This window comes from Podarcis muralis, chromosome 5 (assembly GCF_964188315.1).
Source record: "Podarcis muralis chromosome 5, rPodMur119.hap1.1, whole genome shotgun sequence".
NCBI classification, from domain to species: domain Eukaryota; kingdom Metazoa; phylum Chordata; class Lepidosauria; order Squamata; family Lacertidae; genus Podarcis; species Podarcis muralis.
In genome coordinates, this window is record NC_135659.1 from 58567522 (window position 1) to 58590715 (window position 23194).

General features: G+C 42.1%; 2 protein-coding genes across 2 annotated transcripts; both read right to left on the reverse strand.

Moving 5' to 3' along the window:
* LOC114598354 (gastricsin-like) lies at nt 1-6538 on the reverse strand. Its single transcript, XM_028732030.2, has 9 exons — nt 6483-6538; nt 5870-6020; nt 4929-5046; nt 4220-4338; nt 3319-3518; nt 2441-2563; nt 812-959; nt 553-651; nt 1-344 (listed from the first exon to the last, which is right to left on the reverse strand). The coding sequence occupies exons 1-9, from the start codon at nt 6536-6538 to the stop codon at nt 192-194; spliced, it is 1167 nt and encodes a 388-aa protein (XP_028587863.2). The 3' UTR covers nt 1-191.
* Nucleotides 6539-15332: 8794 nt separating this feature from the next.
* On the reverse strand, nt 15333-21392 carry LOC114598355 (pepsin B-like). The gene is made up of 9 exons (XM_028732031.2): nt 21337-21392; nt 20865-21018; nt 20020-20137; nt 18718-18836; nt 18135-18331; nt 17575-17697; nt 16741-16885; nt 16424-16522; nt 15333-15592 (listed from the first exon to the last, which is right to left on the reverse strand). The coding sequence occupies exons 1-9, from the start codon at nt 21390-21392 to the stop codon at nt 15440-15442; spliced, it is 1164 nt and encodes a 387-aa protein (XP_028587864.1). The 3' UTR covers nt 15333-15439.
* Between the last annotated feature and the right edge of the window lie 1802 nt (nt 21393-23194).

Sequence of the window (23194 nt, forward strand, 5' to 3'; positions counted from 1 at the left end):
AGAAAGAAAAAAAACCCAGGGCCCCAGAGTGCAGATAGTTCAAGGAGAATGGTCCAAGACAAGCTTAAAGGGAAAGAAAGAAATTGTAACAGAGATAAGGGCAAGCATTTAAACTACCCCTTTCATCTCAGTAAGAATCTTAAAAGAAAGGCATTGTAATAGATACAACTCAGGTATAATAGCAAAGAAGCTTAGGCAGCAGCTGCAAAGCCAATCCTGTTGTTGCCCATGTCATAGACGGAATAGTACTTCCTGAGGAAGACATCTCCCAGGATCCAGAGAGGCTGTCCATTTTGGGAAGGCAGATAGGTGGGCTCAATCCCAACTGTGCAGTAGCCATTGTTCTGTAAAGCAATAAATAGAAAGGGGGAAAGGGAAAGTGAGTAGGATCCATAAAGATGCTAGCCCAGTTATTATAAAGACAGATGGCACACAAGAGAAAACCCTATCTTTCTTCTCCTGTCCCGAACCTTAAGATCCAATTCTTTCTATTGGTTCTTATGCTAAAAGAAAACAAATGAGTTAATGATGGCTAGGATCTCTAAAACTTACATTGAGGATGTAGGCACTGGGGGGCAGAGGGAAGGAAACCCCATTGATGTTGAAGGAGATGGTGGGCAAATTCTGAACATTGCTGCAAGCAACCGCATACTGTGAAGGAAGAATGCAATGACTGATTAATCTCCTATAGGAATGGTTCTTGGTGACTTTGAGGCCACCCACACAAATTGTGCATAGGCCAGCTACATCCCACATCACCCTGCTTCCTGTGTTACCCTCCCAGCTCTTCAAAATATGTAATTTCACCTACCTCTCCATACTGATTTTGCTGAGCACCCACAGCCTGTGCAAAACTCGCCATGTACTGCTGAGGAACAGTGAGGAGGGATGTCCCAGTGTCCACAATAGCTTGGCAACCTTGGCTGCACCATCCAGTAGCTCTTCCCCCAATAGAAAACCTAAGAACAGGGAACACATTGAAAATCCCACCATACCTCTCATGTGCAGTCTTGCCTGTGTCCTCTGTAAAAAATGTATGAAGTCCTTTCTTTAAATAGATTTATTACTGTGAAGCTCATGCCTCCCTTTCACTGCCTTCTGTTCTGATGTGGGAGGACCAGGAGGTGCCATGTGCTTCTCTAAGCACCAAAAAGAGTGGATTGATTCGTTGCTGATACTGATACAAACCTCATGCTGACTCTTAACAAGCCAGTCTTACCTGCAGTCTTCGTAGTTTGTCATTTGTGTACCATAGCTTTCTTATAGATTAGTACTCAGTCAGTGCATAACTATACCATAACATGGTGTGGATTGTCCTGAAATCTAATATGATGGAAGTTGCATAACAATGTTTTACTAGGGGCTGTACCCCTACTCACTTCACTTACCAACCTCACCTACATTCACCCAACCTCCACCAACCACCCTTGCCAAAGCCATCCACTGCTTCCCTTTCCACTTCGTGGTGCCAACCAGCCACCTTTCCCCTTCCTGTGCTGCTCATTTTGCCACTCTTCATGAGGATCAGCCATGGCAGCAGCAGATTCCAAGGCCAACCATGAAGCAGGATGGTGGGCAGTAACAGTGCCAGCTGGTCTAGGGATCTGGATGCTGGCAGGCAGAGAAGCCAGAACAGCTGAGGGTCTGCCCTGGCCTGTTTGGGCTGTCCCTCCGTGGCTTGCCTGGGCTGCCCATCCACTGCCTCTCATGATTCTGCAGTTCACAGCACCACCTGCAGCTGAGGGAATTGCAGCGTGATGATAACACTTAGGTTTTTATAATATGGTAAGAGATTTTAAATCCTTGCGAACTGCCCTCTTGATATAGAAGGGGGGATATAAATTATAAATATAAATTCCCACCCAGTGCTATATGTCGTTCACCTCCTTGGTCCTATTAATCCTCCAGCCAACATCTCCATGAGATAAAGAAGCCATGGAGCATGTACTCAGGCTCAGTTCCTAGCCTAAGTTTAAACAATAAGCTTGTGGCATGCAAAACATCTAGCCTTGCAGTCCAATTTTACATATTCAAGAAATAATCTTCCCTAGGGACATCAGTGTACTTTAGATTGTAGCTATGTGTAGCCAGTTCATGCAGAACCCAGAGAGGAAATGCTGAATACACAGATTACATAATAATACATAGCTGTAGACTCATGAGCAAAGCCACATCCTACTTCAATTTTAATCCACTGCAGTTTGAATATTCTTATCCCAGAAATCATGTGAACATAAAGTGACAATGCAATCATTTACTTTGGTGAAATCTCTATGATGCTTTGAGAAAAAGTTTCAGTTTATATCTGCATTCCTTCTAGAAGAGTCTGGCTCAAATCCAAGAAAGTGTCTCCATGAGTTCAAAAGCACAGCACTATATAGATATTTATGGGAATTCTCCAATGCTCTTGAATTATTATTTTTTCACAATTTCAACTCACTCTTGAATTCCAATCTGCCAATAAAGTTCTTGGGTAACTGGAGCCCAATAGATCTCTCCGGAGTACAGTCGAGTGTCTACACCTCCAAAGACAACTTCACCACCATACTGAGAGCTTGGTTGGCTACAAACAAAAAGAAAGGATTAGGCATTCATAATTTGTTCTGGAATGTTTAAAGCAAAGAACATTGTGTAAAGGGGAGGCCCTCATTTGGGTTGTATAAATGCAAAATTCCCTTAAAGGAAAATTAAGGATCTGAGATAAATACGCAGTGAGAGTACAGTACTGTACATTTGAATTTCTTGTGCATTGTTGGGGGGTTTTAATGGCTGACTGTATACAACATTTCATGCAAAATTATACCCCAAAATATGTATATGTGTGAGAGTCAAGTCTATGCAATATGTTGTTTTGCGCTATAATTTTATAAGTATTAATATATATGTATTTTTCTACAGCCATGTACATTGTTGTATGTATGGTTTTTTTGCTGGTTACTTTAGGAAACCTGGAGTGAATATAATCTATGCATAATATTAACATGTATAGTAACACATACAATAATGTGTATAAACATGCATATAACATATGAGAAGTGTTTGTATTTATAGCAGAAGCACACAGGGAAATAATTTACTTCTCATCAAAATCATGGAGTGAGAAGGAAGTTAGAAAAATTATGTGTGGAGAAGCTTAATACTAAGATTTTCAGAAAATTCCATCCCTTCATGACTATCTGAAATCTCATCTATTTCTGTGGCAGTAAAGCATGATTAGTTTATTCTAGATCCAACCCATTTATATTTATGCTGTGATGTATGGAAAGCAAAGGAGTGTGGGACATTAAAGCTAAAGGGAAAATGGCTTCTTTTTCTTACGAGCTCAGATAGAAGCTGAAGATTGGCTGTGAAAGCAAGTTTTGCTGCAACATCCCCTCTAAGGCTGTTGTAGCACCCCCAACTGCAAGAGAAGGATAAGCCATCCCCAAGATGCCATCAAACTGGGCATAAACGAAGTTGGAGCCGGGTTCATTTTCACTCAGGCCGAATTCTTGCTTAGTGACAACAATGTTCTGGAGCTAAAGGAGACAAAGTGAAAGTGTCACTGTAAAATTCATAGATAGGATAGGAATGAAAAGAATTATAAATTGTCAAAAGAGGGCATCCACCATCTTAGTGCCCTGCTTTTGAGCTTCTAGAACAGAGGTAGCCAACATGATGCCCTTCAGATATTGTTGGACCACAATTCCCATCATCCCTGAATCATCCCTTAGCTTATGATTGTCAGGAGTACGTGCAGGAGCCAGGCCCTGTGACCAGTAGGGCTTCGCAGGACTGGGGCCTTCCTAAGTTTGTTCTGGAGAGGCAAGGTGCGGCCACACAGGTGAGGCCACTTGGTAACTAGATGCACCTGGTGGCAAGAGCAGGGAAGGGATATAAGGTCAGCATTTCCCTTTGGCTCTTTACCACAGCGACACATTTCCTGCCTTGGGCTTCTTGCTTTCTGATCCTCGGACCCTTGACTTTGTGACTCCCTGCTTCCTGACCCTCAGACCCCTGGCTTCTGGACTCTCGTTCCTGCTCCCACCCTGCCATCTTGCCCCCGGTCCCGACATCCTCAGCCAGGATTTCAATCACCCATAAACCAGACCGTGACAATGATGGCTAAGAGGGATGGTTCCCCACCCCTGCATTAGCAGATTCACTCGACGGTGATTCATTGGCAGCATTAGACTAGTTCACACACCACCACCCCAAAAAAAGACCAAGTGACACTTACTCTCATGGTGTCAAAGCCAAAAAATCCATCAAGGTTACCGCTACCATACTGCAGGGAGAAAGTCTGTCCATTGGTGGAGTAGGTGGAGGACTGGCTGGGATTGAATCTTGAATGACCGGCTGTGGGGAGAAATATAATAAAAGGCTGAAAGCTTCCTTAGGATATACCCTAAATGTTGCACAGCATCAGCAGAAGTAGTACAGTTAGAAAAGCCTTTGCTTGGCATCATGGATAACAGAAATTCAGTTTCTTGGCAGCGAGGCTCTGTTGAAGCTCTGTCTGTATTCCATCACAAAACAGCTGGCTTAGCTGTAGCTATGAATAAAGCTGGACGTAGGTGGCGCTGTGGTCTAAACCACAGAGCCTAGGGCTTGCCGATCAGAAGGGCAGCCGTTGTTCCATCCTTGCTCCTGCCAACCTAGCAGTTCAAAAGCACATCAAAATGCAAGTAGATAAATAGGTACTGCTCCGGTGGGAAGGTAAACGGTGTTTCTGTGCGCTGCTCTGGTTTGCCAGAAGCAGCTTAGTCATGCTGGCCACATGACCCGGAAGCTGTCTGTGGACAAACGCCAGCTCCTCGGCCTATAGAGTGAGATAAGCACCACAACCCTAGAGTCATCCGTGACTGGACCTAATGGTCAGGGGTACCTTTACCTTTACCTTTTATGAATAAAGCTAGCTTTTGAACAGTTGGGGATTGGTGACTTACTGCACGCCTGGCTGTTGCAGTAGACAGAAGGCACCCACAAGTTTGAAGAACCAGTGTCAAACAGCACCAGGAAATTCTGAGGTGGTGTTCCAATGCTGATTTCTCCATAGTAAGAAGCCTGGGGATAAAATATTTCACAATGTAAATTCCATAAGAATTCTGGCATGAACTTAGCTCTGTGATTTGCATGGAATGAGTGATTCTGTGAATTTTAAAAGCTCCCAACCTGACCGATTTCCCAAGGCTTGGGATTTCTCAAAAGACACACACACATTCATATTTACATATTGGGATGTTGTGATCACTCAAATAGGGGGGTTTGAATGCCCTCAGACAGGATTGAGGCAAGAAGGACACTGCTCATAGCCTACTACATGTAGGGTGAAAGGAGTCTCAGATAGCTTCACCACCATCTCAACCATTTCCCCCTTCTCTAAAGGATTGAGCTTTTGACCATGGATGGAAGAAGATAATCAGCAACGGCAGCAACCAGTGGTTTCTCCATCATGCAGTGGGGATTCTTCCCAGCAGAAATTGTGCACATAGCATCTTTTCTATGCTTAGGTAGTTCTCCAGCCTTATATCATTGTGGAATCTTATGCTGCTGGGTCTCCACAGGGCCCACTGTCAACTCTTCTCCTTCTGCCTTCTTCCCCTGGTCCAAAGGTGAGTTACACACACTGAGGTAGGGGGAGGCAATGGTGCACATTTCAAGTGCTTATAAGTCTTTTGTGAGCACTCAGGTCCAGCACTCACACAAAGGCTTGAACTGTTATGAGGGTTGAGCCTAGAAATACTCATGCATCCTTAAACAGAATGCTACGTTCCATGTGGTTTCTCAGCCTAATAGCATTCTGCTGTAGTGATGAAAAATATAGGCTTGTTAAAGAGAACATGAAAGATACAAAGACAAGTTAACTCAGAAAGGACGGGAGACTCACATCCATGTACGCCATTGGTTCATAAGCAACATTGTACTCATTGAAGATGTACTTTTTGGCCGGGTCAAGTTTGTGGTTCTTCAGGTAATCTTCCAGCACACCCTTCTCCTTCATCACCTCTCGGATAGACTTGCCCTTCTTCAGAAGGACACTATATGGAATTAAAAAGCAGAGCATAAATATATAATTAATAGAGTGAGACTTGCCATTCAATGACCCCACACAACTTGGATGACAAAGAACCATCACCACATTTGTTCCTGTTGCTGCACTGAGACTGCCCCTTGCCCACTTGTTGTTTTTCTATGGCAATTGATGGTAGGATGCACATTCAACAAACTGAAGAAATTAGGTTTACTGAATATGTGAGTATTATTGCATGAAACACCATTTATACATGGTCCTTACCATGTGGAGAAAAATATTCTCACATCTTCACTCATCCCTGTACACTCAGCTAATTCTCTGTGCTATATAATTTTACCTTACTCCTGACCATGAAAGTTCAAAAATTCTAATGCTACCTGATTAGCAAGTGAACAATTTTTGCATCTTATTGGTCTCTGTGCTGTTCTGTTTCATATATAGTATTAAACTGAGTAAGAACACTCACTTGACTAGTCCATCTGACAGCTGGAAGCAAGCCAGAACCAGGAGCACCCACTTCATGATGCTTGGTTTCTCCCACGACAACACCTGATGAGCTTAGTAGACCTCAGAAGAAAGTGGCCTGAAGTCTCACTTTTCAGCCCTTGCTTTTATACCACGGATGAGCCCCTCCCAACCAAAAAAATGAAAACACCTTATTGGCTTGCATTGCCATTCCTTGTAGCCTAGTACCCAACCACTATCAACACAATCAGGTATGCTAAGAAATGTTTTTTTATCCTTTCATTGACTTTCCATTAAAAGTAATAATTGTATATATAAAGCAATTAAGATTAGATAAGAAACAATACATGTGCTGATACAGCAAGAGAAAAATTGGGGTTATCAAGAATGAGAAAGGAACAATCACTGTTCTTCACCTCATTTCACTTCATCTCAATCCCATTGTTTCTTCTAAAAATCAAGGGATTCAATGTTTGTGCATGTGGGGGTATATATGTATACTTGCATATAACGATGATAGATTAGATAGATAGATGATGATAGATAGATAGGTAGATAGATAGATAGATAGATAGATAGATAGATGATAGATGATAGACAGATAGACAGACAGACAGACAGATCCACTGCAATATTTAACAGTTCACCAAATGGGTTATGTCTGCCACAGATTTTTCATGATATTCCTGTTTCCTAGTAACAATTAAAATAATAAACATTTGAATGATTAATCAATGTAGGGATTTATCCAGCCTGACCTTTGAGATCAAGGATTCTAGAAAAAAATATATTCACGATTCAGTTCCTCTTCTGGACTGGTAACTGATTAAAGGCCAGGAAATGTTGCATTCAAATAAATAAATAAACCTTCTCTACAAATGAAGGAAGTAAGAAGTAGGGTCCACCAAGGACTTACACTGAGGCTGATGCTATTTAATGTCTTCATAAATGATCTAGAGTCAAGGGCGAATTGTGGGGTAGCCAAGCTTGTGGATAAACCCAAGTGTTCACAATGCTGACATTCTAAGCAAGCTATGGGGAGCTTCAGAAGGATATTCTAAAAATGACTCAATGCACAACAAATGAGATTCAGTGTAAAGTGGGACAACTCATCTATGTGAAAAAAAATTACAGCTCTCTCTCTCTCTCTCTCTCTCTCTCTCTATATATATATATATATATTAAGATGAGCAAGAGGGGACATGATAGAGGTGTATAAGATTTTGTGTGGTGTAGAGGAAGTAGACAGAGTGATATTTGTTTCTTCCATTTTCCTAATGCTAGAACCCTAGGCCCCCCAATGAAGCTCAATGTTGGAAGATTCAGGACGGACCAAAGAAAGTACTTCACAAAGTGCTCCCATAAGAATTAGTGATTCCACCAACCAGGATGGCTTTAAAAGAGAATTAGGCAAAATCATAAAATATAAGGCTATCAAATGACTGTGCTCTACCTTTAATGTCAGAGGCGTTATAATAATAAAAAATAATAATAAACCTTTATTGTCACCATCTGTGAGCAGTGAAATTAAATGAGCCCCCCCCCCCCATATACTCAGTTATGCTGCTGTCTATCAGTTGCTGGCCATTGCAAGTAGGGACAGCCCTGTGCACACAGGCCCTGCTTACAGGCTGCTCATTGGCTGTACTCGATGGGCCTTTGGTCTGACCCAGCATGGCTCTTTCCATGTTCTTTTAATTCTGTTGTCCTTTCTTCCCACTGATGGAACCATAAAGTGCAGGAATCACTGCTAAAGACCTTCATGGACATTAGATTATCAGGCACCATTTATACCGCTCTATCGTATCAGCATGGAAAACTATCCTTATCAGTCCCAAAGCCAACACAGGGTAAAGTGACATAAAATTTGTCCATCAGAGTGAGCAATGAAAGCTATCGGTCATCAGCTGAATAAACAGCTGAAAGGGCTCGTTGTGGCTTTTCAAAGAAGTAAAGCAGACTCTTAAGGGCAAATGAAGAGAAAAACCCTCCAATTCAGTGGAGTTTTTACCAAGTAGTCAGTCCAAAGTATTGAGACTACACGTCTTTGGGCACAGGAATGAGGCAATGTTTCACTTGTGTATTTTCTGTTCAGTTTCCTTCAAGGTCATCCACTGGCTCCACAGTTGGGGAGGGAGTGAAAAAAACAAAGATACTGAATGGGTATTCAGTATGCTTCTTTATTTCACTCCCCCCCCAACTGTGGAGCCAGTGGACTGTGCTAGTTTTAAATGTGGGAAGCCAAGGTTCGAACCCTTGTGTATAATAGCAATCACTTTGTGCTTTGGACAAGTCACCCATGCAGTTAATATTAATTTGCCTCAATTTCCCAGACTTCTGCATCTTAGTATCTTAGTCCATGTCCTCCAATGATAAACATGTGCCACTTGCATCTCCTCCAGGAAAGCCCGTTTTTCAGCCATATAAAGGTAAACGTACCCCTGCCCGTACGGGCCAGTCTTGCCAGACTCTAGGGTTGTGCGCTCATCTCACTCTATAGGCCAGGAGCCAGCGCTGTCCGCAGACACTTCCGGGTCACGTGGCCAGCGTGACAAGCTGCATCTGGCAAGCCAGCGCAGCACACGGAACGCCGTTTACCTTCCCACTAGTAAGCGGTCCATATTTATCTACTTGCACCCGAGGGTGCTTTCGAACTGCTAGGTTGGCAGGCGCTGGGACCAAGCAACGGGAGCGCACCCCGCCGCGGGGATTCGAACCTCCGACCTTTCGATCGGCAAGTCCTAGGCGCTGAGGCTTTAACCCACAGCACCACCCGTGTCCTATTTTTAGCCATATAGCTGTACTTAATTGGTAAACACATTTAAAAAGAAAGAAAGAAATGATCATTTGTTGTTGTTTAGTCATTTAGTTGTGTCCGATTCTTTGTGACTTCATGGACCAGAGTACGCCAGGCACTCCTGTCTTCCATGGCCTCCCACAGTTTGGTCAAACTCATGCTGGTAGCTTTGAGAACACTGTCCAACCATCTCGTCCTCTGTTGTCCCCTTCTCCTTGTGCCCTCAATCTTTCCCAACATCAGGGTCTTTTCCAGGGAGTCTTCTCTTCTCATGAGGTGGCCAAAGTATTGGAGCCTCAGCTTCAGGATCTGTCTTTCCAGTGAGCACTCAGGGCTGATTTCCTTAAGAATGGATACGTTTGATCTTCTTGCAGTCCATGGGACTCTCAAGAGTCTCCTCCAGCATGTAAAGGATCATTTACATTTACACAAAGTGATCTGGGCAGGAAAGGCCCATTCTGTTTCGCCACCTGAGGTGGAACAGAAATTGTTTCCACCTCACCACTTCTACCGCTGCTGCACCTTGGCTCTCAACAAACTTGGCAGGAGCTGGAGCTCTTTTCCAAGCATTCCCAGTCAGCTTCTCCCTTGTGGGCAATGCCACACATCAAAATGCTTCCCTCTTGACAGTGGCAGAAGTGTTGGGCTGGGCAGAGTGCCACCTCTTGCACTTCCATCACCTAAGGCAGGCACTTCATCCCACCTCATGGATGTGCCAGCTCTGCTGTATCATCTTCAATCTCCTTCTGCAATTCCTTTTCATATAATTTTTTCCCATTTGTTTATATAAGTAGTTTACGAGATCATTCCTCTGTAGACTGAGTTCACCACATTCATATCAACTTACTGGCCTAGTAACTTGTTACCTTTGTAAGTCCTTTTTCTGCACAAGACTTTGAATTGCAAGTATAACAATCAAGTTAGTGGGATTTCTGTTGAAGATTGTTGTAGCCTTTCTGCTTTATGCTGATGTTTGTTATTTGAATGTTCAGAAAACCAGGGAATAAAAATATGTGTTGGTTCTTCTGTGTTTTTTTTAAAGACGGTTGTAATCTGTGCAAACATAGCAAGTTAGGATAATGGTTTAGGTTTATAAAGTTTTTAAAATCTTCCTTAGCCTAGGATGAGGATTGGTTGAAAAAAAAATTCTGCTGAACATCTGAATGCAATAAGAAACAATTTAGTACTGATGTCCCTGAAGAAAGATGCATACATCATGTGTCCCATAGCTTAAATATACTACTGGCTGTAACCAAGTTTTTTATTAAGAATCACTCTTCTACTTTGCTTTGTAGATCCTGCAGTAGCTTCCAGAGAATAAGAAATGGCTGCTTGTTGCTCAGCTTGAAGTCCAGCTTGACATCAAAAAAGCCCTTCCCCATTTTACCATTTGTGCCAATTGTAAAGCAATATAATAGTAGAAGAGATTTGGTACTGCTGCTCCCCAACTTTTTGGTTTTCCTTATAATGTTTGAATTTCTTACATAGTGCCTTTTCCCATGCCAGATAAAGCCTAAAAAATAATTCTGCCGTATTCTCAATTGTTCTTCCATGATGTAAGCTTGGAGTGTTTGAAACAAGCACAGAAAATGTGGTTTGGTGATCATTTGAGCTGGGTGCTCTACCTACTACAAACTATATTACCAACTACAAACCTAACCTTGGTGCTGTCGACGGTGACCCTTTGCTGGCGGAGGAGCTTAACCTCTTCTTTGCTCGCTTCGAGAGGGAGCCACCTGAGACGCCGGTATTACAGCCACCAGCCCATAGGGGCCCCTCATTCACGGTAGAGGAGCATGAGGTGAGACAGGTATTGAGGATGGCGAATCCGAGGAAGGCGGCTGGACCTGATGGCATCACTGGAAAGGTGTTGAAGGGCTGTGCGGATCAGCTGGCGAGGGTCTTTACTAAGATCTTCAATAAGTCCTTACACCAGTCTATTGTCCCACCCTGCCTGAAGTCGTCAACTATTGTCCCTCTGCCTAAAAAATCCACAATCAGTAGTTTGAATGACTACAGACCAGTTGCACTGACTCCAATCATCATGAAGTGTTTTGAGAAACTGGTGCGCCGTCACATTATTTCCTGTCTTCCATCAACTTTTGACAACTACCAGTTTGCATACAGGGCAAATAGATCCACAGAAGACGCTATCACCACCACTCTCCATGCTGCTCTGTCCCATCTGGAGCAGCCGGGGAGTTATGTGAGGCTGCTGTTTGTGGATTTTAGCTCTGCTTTTAACACTATCCTCCCCCATAGACTGGTGTCCAAGCTAGAGGCGATTGGACTCTCCAACTCCACCTGTCTCTGGGTTTTGGATTTTTTGTCAGAACGTTCTCAGAGGGTTAGAGTAGGGTCACATATGTCCACAGCCCTCAGCCTTAACACCGGCTCACCACAGGGTTGTGTGTTGAGTCCCCTGCTCTATGCTCTCTATACGTATGACTGTACAGCCATCTATTCCAGCAACAAAATCATCAAGTTTGCTGATGACACTACGGTGGTAGGGCTCATTTCAGGAGGGGATGGGTCCGCCTATCGGGACGAGGTGGAGCAGCTCTGTGTTTGGTGTGGAGAGAACAATCTGGCTCTTAATACGGCTAAGACCAAGGAATTGGTGGTGGATTACAGGGGGAAAAAGGCGGACATTCAGCCCTTGTATATCAACGGGGAACGGGTGGAGAGGGTGGCGGAATTCAGGTTTTTGGGAGTAACTATCGATCAGGGCATGACTTGGAGCGCAAATACCACTGCTCTGGTGAAGAAGGCCCAGCAGAGAATTTATTTCCTCAGACTTTTGAAGAAGAACAATCTGAGTGAGAGACTGCTGGTGTCCTTCTACCGAGGCTCCATAGAGAGCATTCTTACATACTGTATTTGTGCTTGGTTCTCCAGTTGTACAGCTAGGGAGAGGAAGGTGCTCCAGAAGGTCATAACCACAGCCCAAAGGATTATTGGTCATCCTCTCCCATCTTTGGAAGAACTGTACGGTTCCCGTTGTCTTAGGAAAGCAAACAACATCCTGCAGGATTCATCTCACCCGGGACACAGTCTGTTTGCACTACTGCCTTCTGGCAGGAGATATAGAAACATCAAGTCAAGGACAAATAGACTGAAAAACAGTTTCTATCCAAGAGCTGTGGCCTTTTTGAATGCTGTAACTCGATAGTGTGACCTGGGAGTTTGATGGGTGTTGGTGTGGGTGTGGCTGGAATGTGGTTTGTTTGGTTGTTGTTGTTGTTTTGCTTTTGTTGTTTTTAAGGGATGGCATCCAATTTCGTTGCACTTGTGCAATGTTGCACTTGTGTAATGACAATAAAGAATCTATTCTATTCTATTCTATTCTATTCTATTCTCTCCTTCAAATCTGAACCAGTGAAGGCAGTGAATGTCCTGTGTGAGTCTCTGGAGGTGATTGGAGGATGGATGGTGGCTAATGGATTGAGGTTGAATCCTGACAAGACAGAAGTACTGTTTTGGGGGGACAGGGGGCGAGCGGGTATGCGGGACTCCTTGGTCCTGAACGTGGTAACTGTGCCCCTGAAGGACCAGGTGTGCAGCCTGGGAGTCATTTTGGACTCACAGCTGGGCAGCTGTCTACCAGCTCCATCTGGTATACAGGTTGAGACCCTACCTGCCCGCAGACTGTCTCACCAGAGTGGTGCAGGCTCTGGTTATCTCCCACTTGGACTGCTACGTAGGGCTACCTTTGAAGGTGACTAATCCAGAATGCGGCAGCTAGACCGGTGACTGGGAGTGGCCGCCAAGACCACATGACAGTCTAGGGTTACCACATGTCTGGATTTTTCTGGACATATTCAAGAATGTTGCAAAGATGGTTTGATACAACTATGAAAACTGAGTAGAAATATTTAATCCTAAGTATTTCAGTGAGGAGGTAACCCATTTAAAGGGAAATAATTTCTGCAGGTATTCCACATTTTTGAAAATTTGATTAGACAAACTGACAATGTGGAAGGAATCACCATTGGACAAGAGCCATGTAAGACAGGATTAATTGCCGATGACCTCCTATTTGTGGCAGATCCACCTGTTTTAATACCATGATGCTGCAGGAGTTTGAACCCTCTGGTTTAGCTGCAGGAATTAAAATAAACTTTGCCAGACCAAACTATATTTAAAGGCTTCACAGAAAACTGCAGACTTGTAATTCCTCAGCACATTAATTGAATCTAGTACCTCTGAGCAGGTAATTTCCTTTTCAATGAATTGTGCATGTTCCCCCAATAAGACCTTGCATATATATACATACAAGTTCACAAGTGCACATACTTTATCAGGTGCTGGGCTTTCTGACGTCTATAATTCCAAATATAAACTAGCAGTCACAGGCATCCCAGTTTCTGTGATATATGTGTTTCCTGCATTCTCATGTGCAGATACCAGTTTTCTTAACGAATTTGCTGGCTTACTTGCCTTCCACCCACCTTGTTCAGTTTCAAAAGCAGAAGATCCTTCTTTACCTTGTTTGTCTTAAAGGGCTCTAGCCTACTCCATTCTCTCAATTTCTTGAAAACCTTTTTGCCACTGTGAGCCTTATGACTGAGCTCTTGTGTATTAACTGATTGCAATAATTTATTTCTTCTCCCGTTTTTTCTGATGCTTGGCATATGATAGCTGTACATATACTCCTCAGTACTAAAGCATATACCGCTTCGGGCGTTATCACCATCATCATGCTTGCATATTTCCACACCCACACATGAGCCGAGTAGTGCTTTCAAGTATTAGCTGATTACTTCCAATGCTCAGCATTGGAACTTGTGCAATTGGAAGCACAGATAGCAGTGGTTTAGTATATGCATGCCCTCTCAACTACTTCTACACAAAAGGGGACTGGATGGCAGCTGGGAGGTAAGTAGAGCCCAAGAAAGCCTCATGACAATCCATTGGCAGAAGTATCAGTGCATCAAAAATATCCTAACAAATACACACCATGGACTTAGGTCTTGGAGTCTGTCATCTTTATTAATGATTCTTTTCTGCATTGTGTCAGAAAATAATAGCCTAATATGAAATAGAATTTCCTTAACAGGTTTCTTCTTTTTTAATAGGCAGATAAATACATGTCTTCTTGGGTCAGACCAAAGGTACGTCTAGTCTAGCATACTATCATCTGTAACGGGGCCATGAATGGGGGCATGATGAAGATATTCATCTCCTGTTTGTCCCCCAAATCTGGCAATCAGTGAAATAATGTTTCTGAAAAGAGAAGCTCCATTTAAGCTATCATTGCTAATAACCATTGGCAGATTATCCTTCATTAATATGTCTGTTCCTCTTTAAAATCCATCTAGGGCTAAAGGCTATCAACACTTTTGTGATACTGAATTCCAAAAGTCAATTGCACATTGTGTGCAGAAGTGCTTCTGTTTGGCTGTCCTCAACTTACTGCCAATCAATTTCATTGAATTATATCAATTTCTGGTATTTTGAGATAATAATTAGTAACTCTCTTGACACTGCTCATTATATCATGCCTTCTTTTAGGCTTTTATTTTTCTAGGCTAAATTTATTAGATGATTACCATTATCAACGCTGGCAGTCCTAAAAAGATGAAACATCATGACTGCCAAAGTAATGAAATTTTGGACTATCAATGTGTTTATGTAGATTTATGACACATGTTGTACTTGTTTTTTATGTTTCTCTTGGTAACCTGCAAAATTTAAAGCTGATATTTTATTACTGAAGTTGGTTTTACACCTTGGGAGAAATTGATCCCATCCAGTTTTCCAAAACTGGAATCAATGCCATAGAGGGTACAAATTTGAGTTCCTCAAATTTCATTATAGACTCTTAGTTCATGATTCAGAACTTATGATTTTAAGACCTGAGGAGTCACCGAAGAGACAAGACATGGAAAAAAGGAACAACCTAGATTGTTTCCTAAAATGAACCTCAGATACCCACATATACAATATTGAAACAGACAGCTAGAAATTTGGCATATTGGTATTTATTTCTCCATAGCAGTGGATCTCAAGAGAATTGATAGTATAAAAGCAGTAGCAGATGAATTGTGGAAAGGTAAGAATACTGCAATTTCCTTTACAAACAATGTAGAATGATTCTGTTGAATTCCCAAAGAGTAGCACTATTGATCCAGAAAAGAATTGGGCTTTTTTTCTTTTATCTAGGCTGAAGGTGCAAAGCCCACCCTGTTGTTGGCCATATCAAAGACAGAATAATACTCCTTAAGGAAGACATCACCCAAGATCCACAGTGGCTCCCCAGTTGGAGAAGGCAAGTACGTAGCCTCAATCTCAATTGTACAATATCCATTATTCTGTGGAACAAAAGAAAACAAGTTAAACCTGTGCTGGGGAAATAAATAAGACGGCATTTCAAGGAAGTCTGGAATAAGGACTTGTTTGCAAAGACACACTAGAGATCCACATTTGATATGCTCCAGTATGTCTCTGACCATCTACATGTCCTGATTCAGGGCTGGCCACAATGCAGACAGGGCCAATAGTGAGGCCAGCCCAGTGAGCATCATCTCCACTCTGGGAGAAGTGACAAAATGGAGGGATTCTTTTTCACTATTTTATAGGGGCTAGTACTACTCATACTCTTGCTTTTGGCAATTACAGTCCGAGCAAACACCTCTTTAGGAACAATCTGCAACTATAAATCTAGAAAAGAATTCTAACATCAATGATAGATCCATGTCAGGTCCATTATCTCAAAAAATAAAATTAAAATGACCCCACAAAAAGGGTTAGGAGAAAAAAATATAAGGCACCATTACAACAGTTTTCCTGAGTAAATAAAATGCCACCCCTTAGTATAAAAAACCAGACTTGTAATCTGTTTTTAAAACAGAAATCAGGTAATTATAAGGTTTAATGATAGAATACGATAATGATGGAATAACAACAACAACAACAACAACAACAACTTTATTATTTATAATTGCCTCTTTCAGCAGGTCTGGGAAGCCTCCCTCACAGAGGGAAGCATTCACCACCCCACAGAGCCCATCACCCAGCCCTTCCTGGCTCACTTTTATAAGCCTTGATGGGCAAGGATCAAGGAGACAGGTATTATAAACATAGCATGGTTCAAAACACATACTGTTCTGGGGAATTATGTTAGCAATATGGTATATACATACATTGGTGACATAGGCAGATGGAGGCAGTGGAAACTGGGATCCGTTGATGATAAAGGTGATGGTGGGCATGTTCTGGACATAGTTGCAGTTCACCACAAACTGAAAAAGAACAAATAAAGAAGGAAGGTTAACTATTTGAGTAGGCTAGAACAGAGGTTGGTTGAGTCATGTCCCCTGTAGAAAACAGGCTAAAACAAGCAAAATGTTTTCCTTTCTTTTTGGTGCATATAGCAAAGTTATATGAGCACATTGTGTTTCCTGCAAGCAGCTCACTGTCTCCTGAGGTGTGGCTTTCTGAAATTACCTCATCCACTCACCTCACCATTGTATTCTTGACCACCTACAGCTTGCAAGAAATTCCCCATGTACTGCTGAGGGACAGCAAGTAGATATGTTCCAGTGTCCACGATTGCCTGGCAGCCTTGGCTGCACCAGCCAGTAGCCTGGCTGCCAATAGCAAACCTGCAGAGGAAAGAAGTGATATTAAGGTCCCAAATGGGTTCTCAGAGACTCACCTGTGCATTGTACATTGAGACAAAACGCGCCACCTCCTTCCACATATATTATACAGAAAATTCACTGGTTGAGATTCAGTTCTCCCCACCTACACTTCCTCCCGTTCACAGAGTTTCCCCATAGGATTCATCTTGTCATATATTAATTGGAGTAGATTATGCACTGATCCATCCAATCCATTTTCATGCTAAGATATTAACCTTATTGCTTCTCTTGAGGCTGGCACAAAAGAGTGATCTTTGGCTACAACAGCCTTTCTGGATTTTGCATGCATTCATGTATGTGTGCACAATAAAGATGCAGACATCCTCAAAGCAACATTTTAGTTCTAGAAAATCTACATTTTCTCAGTATTCATACTGCAATATATTGTTACTTGTTTGGATTTTTATTTTTAGTTAAATGCTATACCCAGCTGGAATATCCATTGATGCAATCGTTTCATTCCAGTCCCAAGCCCACAAGACACATATTCTAAAGCAGTAAGCAGAAGGAATAAAAGTACCCCACTCTGCAGAAAGGCGGCCACTCCATAGAGCAGGCAAAGCCTTTTTTGTCATCCGGAAAAGGAACATGCTTAAAGCAGGAAAGCACAGCTAGGTATAGATAAAATGGAAATTATGTGTGCCACTTACTCCTGAATACCAATCTGCCAGTAATATTCACGGGTGACAGGCGTCCAAGTGATTTGCCCAGAGTACAACCGATTGTCTACACCTCCCAAAACCATTTCCCCTCCATACTGAGCAGTTGGTTGGCTGAGAAAACAAAAATGGTTTAAAACAGACAAGGATTAGTTCTACCTATAAATTTGATGGTGCTCTATAAGTCCACAGGTAAATAAGCCTAGAGAAGATAAGAGAAAGCATAAATGGAGAGCAATAAACAGTTGGCAGGTCAAAGGGGGAAAGAACAAATCAGGAACAGTTTGACCCACATTAACAAGGATCAGGATCTCACTCCACTGGTGAAAATCCATCCTTTCATCACTCCAGTGATGGTATTAAAAGGGAAGGTTGATTAAGAAGGGTCAAAGAGCTAACAGAAAACTTAATTTGCATCAATTGCTCATACGCTCATTCTCAACTGTGTTTTGTTACTGTAAGGATGGAACCATGGAGGAGTATTTTATTTATCCTAGATTAATTCCTCTTGCACATGCCCCTGATAAAAAATATCAGGTTTTGGATCTTACCGGGAGAAATAGAAGCTGAAGATGGGTTCAGAAAGCTGCCCTTGTCTTAGCATCTGCTGCATAATGGTGGGACCTGCTACAGCTAAGCCGGGATAGCCCATGCCTAAAATCCCATCAAAACTGGCATAGTAGAAAGGACTGGAAGGCTCATTTTGACTCAAGCCAAACTCCTGGTTTTGAACGACAATGTTCTGGACCTGGGGAGAAGGAATTAATGGGGTTCACTTGCAACGTGAATCGTGGTAACTGACAGGCAATACTCATCAGTTTAGGAATAATGCTACACAGAGAGACAATGAGACCCAGTGGAGTGGATTCTTCAAAATGTGGTCTGGTGTCAATCTCAGCAAAACTGGATCTAAGTGGGTACCACCAGTCACTGCTGTGGCTTAGGAACTTAGTTTTTTGCACTTGTCAAATTCAGATTTTGATGCTGAGTTCAGAACAGGATGCTTCTTATACTGCAAAGGATTCCTGCCATTGTTAACTGGATTCCCAGAATTATTAGCTTTACCTTAGTTTGAATATTCCCAGAATGTGGCACACTTAAGGATGAGTGACTCACAGTGCAAAGTTCACTTACCTGCACTGTATCATAGCCTAGCATGACAGTTAAGCTACCACTCCCATAGGATAGGGTATAGGTCTGTCCATTGTTGGAGTAAGTGGAAGATGCACTGGGGTTGAACCTATGGTGGTTCCCTAGAATAAAAAAGAAACAGAGTACAAATCTATCTCTATGAGGCAGTGAAAGCTGCCCATTAGCATGCAGTGTTCATTCTCCTCAAGATTCAGTTTACAACAGGTCTGACTTTGCTACAGACCCAGACTATCACCCATGAACTCTTATATGCACACATAGTGAAGATGCTAAAAAGGAGGCAACAGGAAAGGGGCACTTTTCACAAAAATATACAAACATTGTTACTGCATTTACCTCAGAAGGTCCCCATTGTTGGTCAAAAGAAGGGCCTGCACCATTTTAACATGGTTTGAGGACAGCTTCATAATGTATCTTCATCATTAGAACATTTGTACATAAAAATGTATGATATGAGTGAAAATAATATACTAAAATGCATTAGAGCCACTGGGTCATGGTAATGGCCCATCTAAGTTAGCATTCTGTTGCCATGATGGTCAATCAGATGCCTATTGGAAGCCAGTAAGCAGGATGTGAGTGCAAACAGTTTTCTCTTCTCACCTGTGATTCCCAGCAGCCAGTATTCTGAGTCATGCTGACTCTGACAGAGAAGGTAGAAAATAACTGTTGTGGCTAGCATATATTAGGGGAAATTGCTTGCAGAAAATGTGTATATTAGACAAAATGGCATACAAAATTGTGTATATTGGGAGAAATGCGCGCTAAAATATACGTGTATTTCTGTGAGGACTTTTTAAAAGAAGATTTGCAAACCGATGCAGTAATATGACAAACTGAACATAAGACTGGGAAAAATGAAAAGCTGAAATTGACAGATTTGTCCATCTTGATTAATGCAATATGCTATTGCTTTCATAAGATCTGCTTGCATTGACTATTCCTATGGCACTTCTTAGCTGGGTAGCACCATGGTATCTGGCCAGCACAACACCATTTGATGTTTCCAACCCATACCGTGCGCACACAATGCTTCAAATGAGCTCTAGTATTATATCTCATGATATGTTGAGAAAAAATAAAGAATTTGATCTCAAAGAAAGACGGGTTCGTGCCCAGAAGCAGGGGAGGGAGGAGAATCTTAGGGTTGTCAGTCAATATATTATAATGATATTCCAAGTTTGGAAGCTGCAAATAAGGTTTGCAGTAAAATTATTTCTAAACAAAATGAAGTGCTTTCTTGAAGACAAACAGCCACTTTCAGCAACTGTGCAGAGTACTCACCACAGGCTGCAGTATTACAATACACAGAAGGTACCCAGAGATTGGAAGAACCTGTGTCCATGAGAACCAGGAAGTTCTGGGGTGGAGTTCCAATACTGATCTCTCCAAAGTAGAAAGACTGCCAAGGGAGAAAACTTGAATAAGGTGGAATAAAGGCAATTCACCACACCTTTTAATGCTTTTATCATTTCAAAGCTTTGCTAGTACTTTGCTACCAATAATCTCAAAGGGGCTATTTAGATCATGAAGACTTCAATTTAGCAATGCATCCCACAGAGAAGGTAAACTACACTACTCTCCAAGAGCATACAGCAAAGCCAACAGGAGAGTTATGCAAGATGCTAGAATCATAATCCCTAATCCTCTTCTCTAACTACCAACATCCAGAGAAGAGATATATGCATCTTTGCTTGCCATGTTCATCCCAACAAAGGCAGTTGCATTTTCGTGTTTTGTATCTTCAGTAGAGGAAAGTGCTGTAGTGAAAACATCCACCTTCAAGTTCTTTCGGGATCAGTTACCCAGGCTCATAATCTTTAGTGTGTCTCATGGAATACTCAGCAAGCAAAGAAGATACCATGAAGCCATAACCCCCAAAATTAAAAGTAGAAGCTGAAATCATTTACTGGACAAACATCTGTGTCTTGCTGTCATAAAACAGAGAGCCCCAATTCACACCTCTGAGCACATACGGTTGAGTGTTCAGTTCATTCTTATTGTAAGGGGAATGGGTTGTTTGATGGCATTATCAACTGCTGAGCGCAATGTGCAAGTTCATGTATTCTCTCTACCACTCTGAGAGGGAGGAGGGGAAAGGTACAGATTCATATTGATGCAATACTCACATTCAAGTTGTTGGTTATTGGTTCGTAAGCAATGTTGTATTCATTCCAGTGGTATTTCAATGCAGGATCAGCATGGTGTTTCTTCAGAAATTCCTCCAGCACTCCTTTCTCCTTCATGTTCTCCCGAATGGATTTCCCTTTCTTCAGAATGACTCTGCAGAAGACACAAAGATCTCAAGAGACTAGAAGCAACATGGGTGGCCTTTCTGTACTTCTGCTATGCACTCTTTCTTCACCTGCTTTCCTATTCTTTGTTATTGGGAGCTACTAATAGCCCATTGTGCTACTTTATTATTCATCCATTCGTTCAATAAAAGCAAGTGAGTGTGAGAGAGACAAACTCTCAAAGCCTGATAAGAGAAGGTTTAATTTTGCTATGGAACATTATAAGAACATTGGCTGAAAATGTATGACTTGATTTAATTTCCAGTCATATATTCAGCTCATTTGTTGCTATTGTTGAGACACTCACCTCTCCATGCCCTCTGACAGGTGGAGAAAAGCCAGTACCAGGATCAGCCACTTCATGGTGCTCAGTGTCTTGACCAATGCAATCTTCTAGAGAATCCACAAATCCTTTCCACAATTACAGCTGCTTTGTCCCTACTTTTATACTCAGAGCATCTGTCCTCTACTGGCTTATCTGTTTACTCTAGATTTCCAATATCATTATGTACACTCAATATCTACACTTTCTGTTTTCTTATGAATGATAGGGAATCAAATTCTTTTGTTTAAAAGGTTTTAAAAAGCAATTTGTGCTTTTGATTGTAAAAAGATTTAGTTATAAGAACTGGATCTGGAGCAAAGCTGTGCTATTGGGACAAATAAAAAAATGGTGATAAGATATCAACAAGATATCTACTGAAATATAATCAGTTTCCTTGAAAAGTTGGTCATATTCTTTTCAGAAATTATAAAGGCCAAGTTAATAATCACAGTTATTCTGACAAGTGCTTACATAATGCTGGATAGGCTCAATATTGATTTAATTGATGCCAACCAATATCAAGAGTAACTCCAGATTTCTCTTCACTAAGGTATTGGCCCATGCTTGACCATATAAAGTTATACTAACACTACTATCAATGAGGTTTTTGAATCAAAACTCTGATCACACAGTATTTAGCTCCCACTGGCTAGAAGTTGCATGAATATCATTTTTTTGTAAAGTTTTTTTATTATTTCATTTTATAATGCATATAAAATGGAGGTAACAATTACAACATTAAAGGTAAAGGTAAAGGTACCCCTGCCCGTACGGGCCAGTCTTGACAGACTCTAGGGTTGTGCGCCCATCTCACTCTATAGGCCGGGGGCCAGCGCTGTCCGCAGACACTTCCGGGTCACGTGGCCAGCGTGACATCGCTGCTCTGGCGAGCCAGAGCCGCACACGGAAACGCCGTTTACCTTCCCGCTAGTAAGCGGTCCCTATTTATCTACTTGCACCCGGGGGGTGCTTTCGAACTGCTAGGTTGGCAGGCGCTGGGACCGAACAACGGGTGCGCACCCCGCCGCGGGGATTCGAACCGCCGACCTTTCGATCGGCAAGCCCTAGGCGCTGAGGCTTTTACGCACAGCGCCACCCGCGTCCCCCAATTACAACATTATTTCCTCCATTATAGCTCTTATTCTAGAGCAAGTGGTACCATGTGTCCAGTGTAAGATTTTGGACTGTTTCCCACTGAGTTGCCATTACAGTTTGTGCTGCTAAGTTCATATATAAGATCCATTCTTTTGACAATATATGTACATTGGTATCGTCACAAATATTGATGCACATTTTGCCAAATGATCATAATGATCTTGCTTCATCCCATGTGCAGTTCGGTGTATAATGTATGTAGCTTTCCTTTTCTTTTTTTAAAGGATATGCTTGGCAGGAGTCACACAAAACTGATCAGGAGGACTTTAAACTGAATCCTGCACAGCAGAGCAATTTAATGCTAGAAAATGGTATAAAATCATGTACAGGTATCAGGTGTGTGAGTTAAGCCAGAGTGGGTAACCACTAATACATAAGGGGGGAGACAGTAAGGGAGTGTTTGGGGAGTGTAATCCATGGTTTTTGATGGCTCTGTACCAGGACTGGGGAGCATATTCCCCCTCAGCAGGCAAGATCTGTTTCTGCCTTAACCCTTGTATGTCATATTTTGCAGGTGGGTGGCATCACTCATCTGTTGTCACAAGGATTTCAGGTAATGAGCCTCTTTGAAGACGTGTTCACAACACACCTTCAGAGAGATTTGCTCCAGGATCAAGAAGGTGTTTGTCCCGAAACGTCTTTTAAGACAGGATTTGCACTGAAACCATTTTAGCAGCAGTTGCAA

What these genes read in the sequence shown, in the direction of transcription:
- LOC114598354 (XM_028732030.2), bottom strand. Translation starts at nt 6,538, where the DNA reads ATGAAGTGGGTGCTCCTGGTTCTGGCTTGCTTCCAGCTGTCAGATGGA. An exon ending in TGGCAGATTGGAATTCAAGA is followed by an intron (nt 960 to 2,440) that starts GTGAGTTGAAAT and finishes CCCTGTTCTTAG; the next exon opens with GTTTTCTATTGGGGGAAGAG. An exon ending in AGCAAAATCAGTATGGAGAG is followed by an intron (nt 652 to 811) that starts GTAGGTGAAATT and finishes CTTCCTTCACAG; the next exon opens with TATGCGGTTGCTTGCAGCAA.
- LOC114598355 (XM_028732031.2), bottom strand. Translation starts at nt 21,392, where the DNA reads ATGAAGTGGCTGATCCTGGTACTGGCTTTTCTCCACCTGTCAGAGGGC. An exon ending in TGGCAGATTGGTATTCAGGA is followed by an intron (nt 16,886 to 17,574) that starts GTAAGTGGCACA and finishes TTTCCTCTGCAG; the next exon opens with GTTTGCTATTGGCAGCCAGG. An exon ending in CATCTGCCTATGTCACCAAT is followed by an intron (nt 15,593 to 16,423) that starts GTATGTATATAC and finishes TTTGTTCCACAG; the next exon opens with AATAATGGATATTGTACAAT.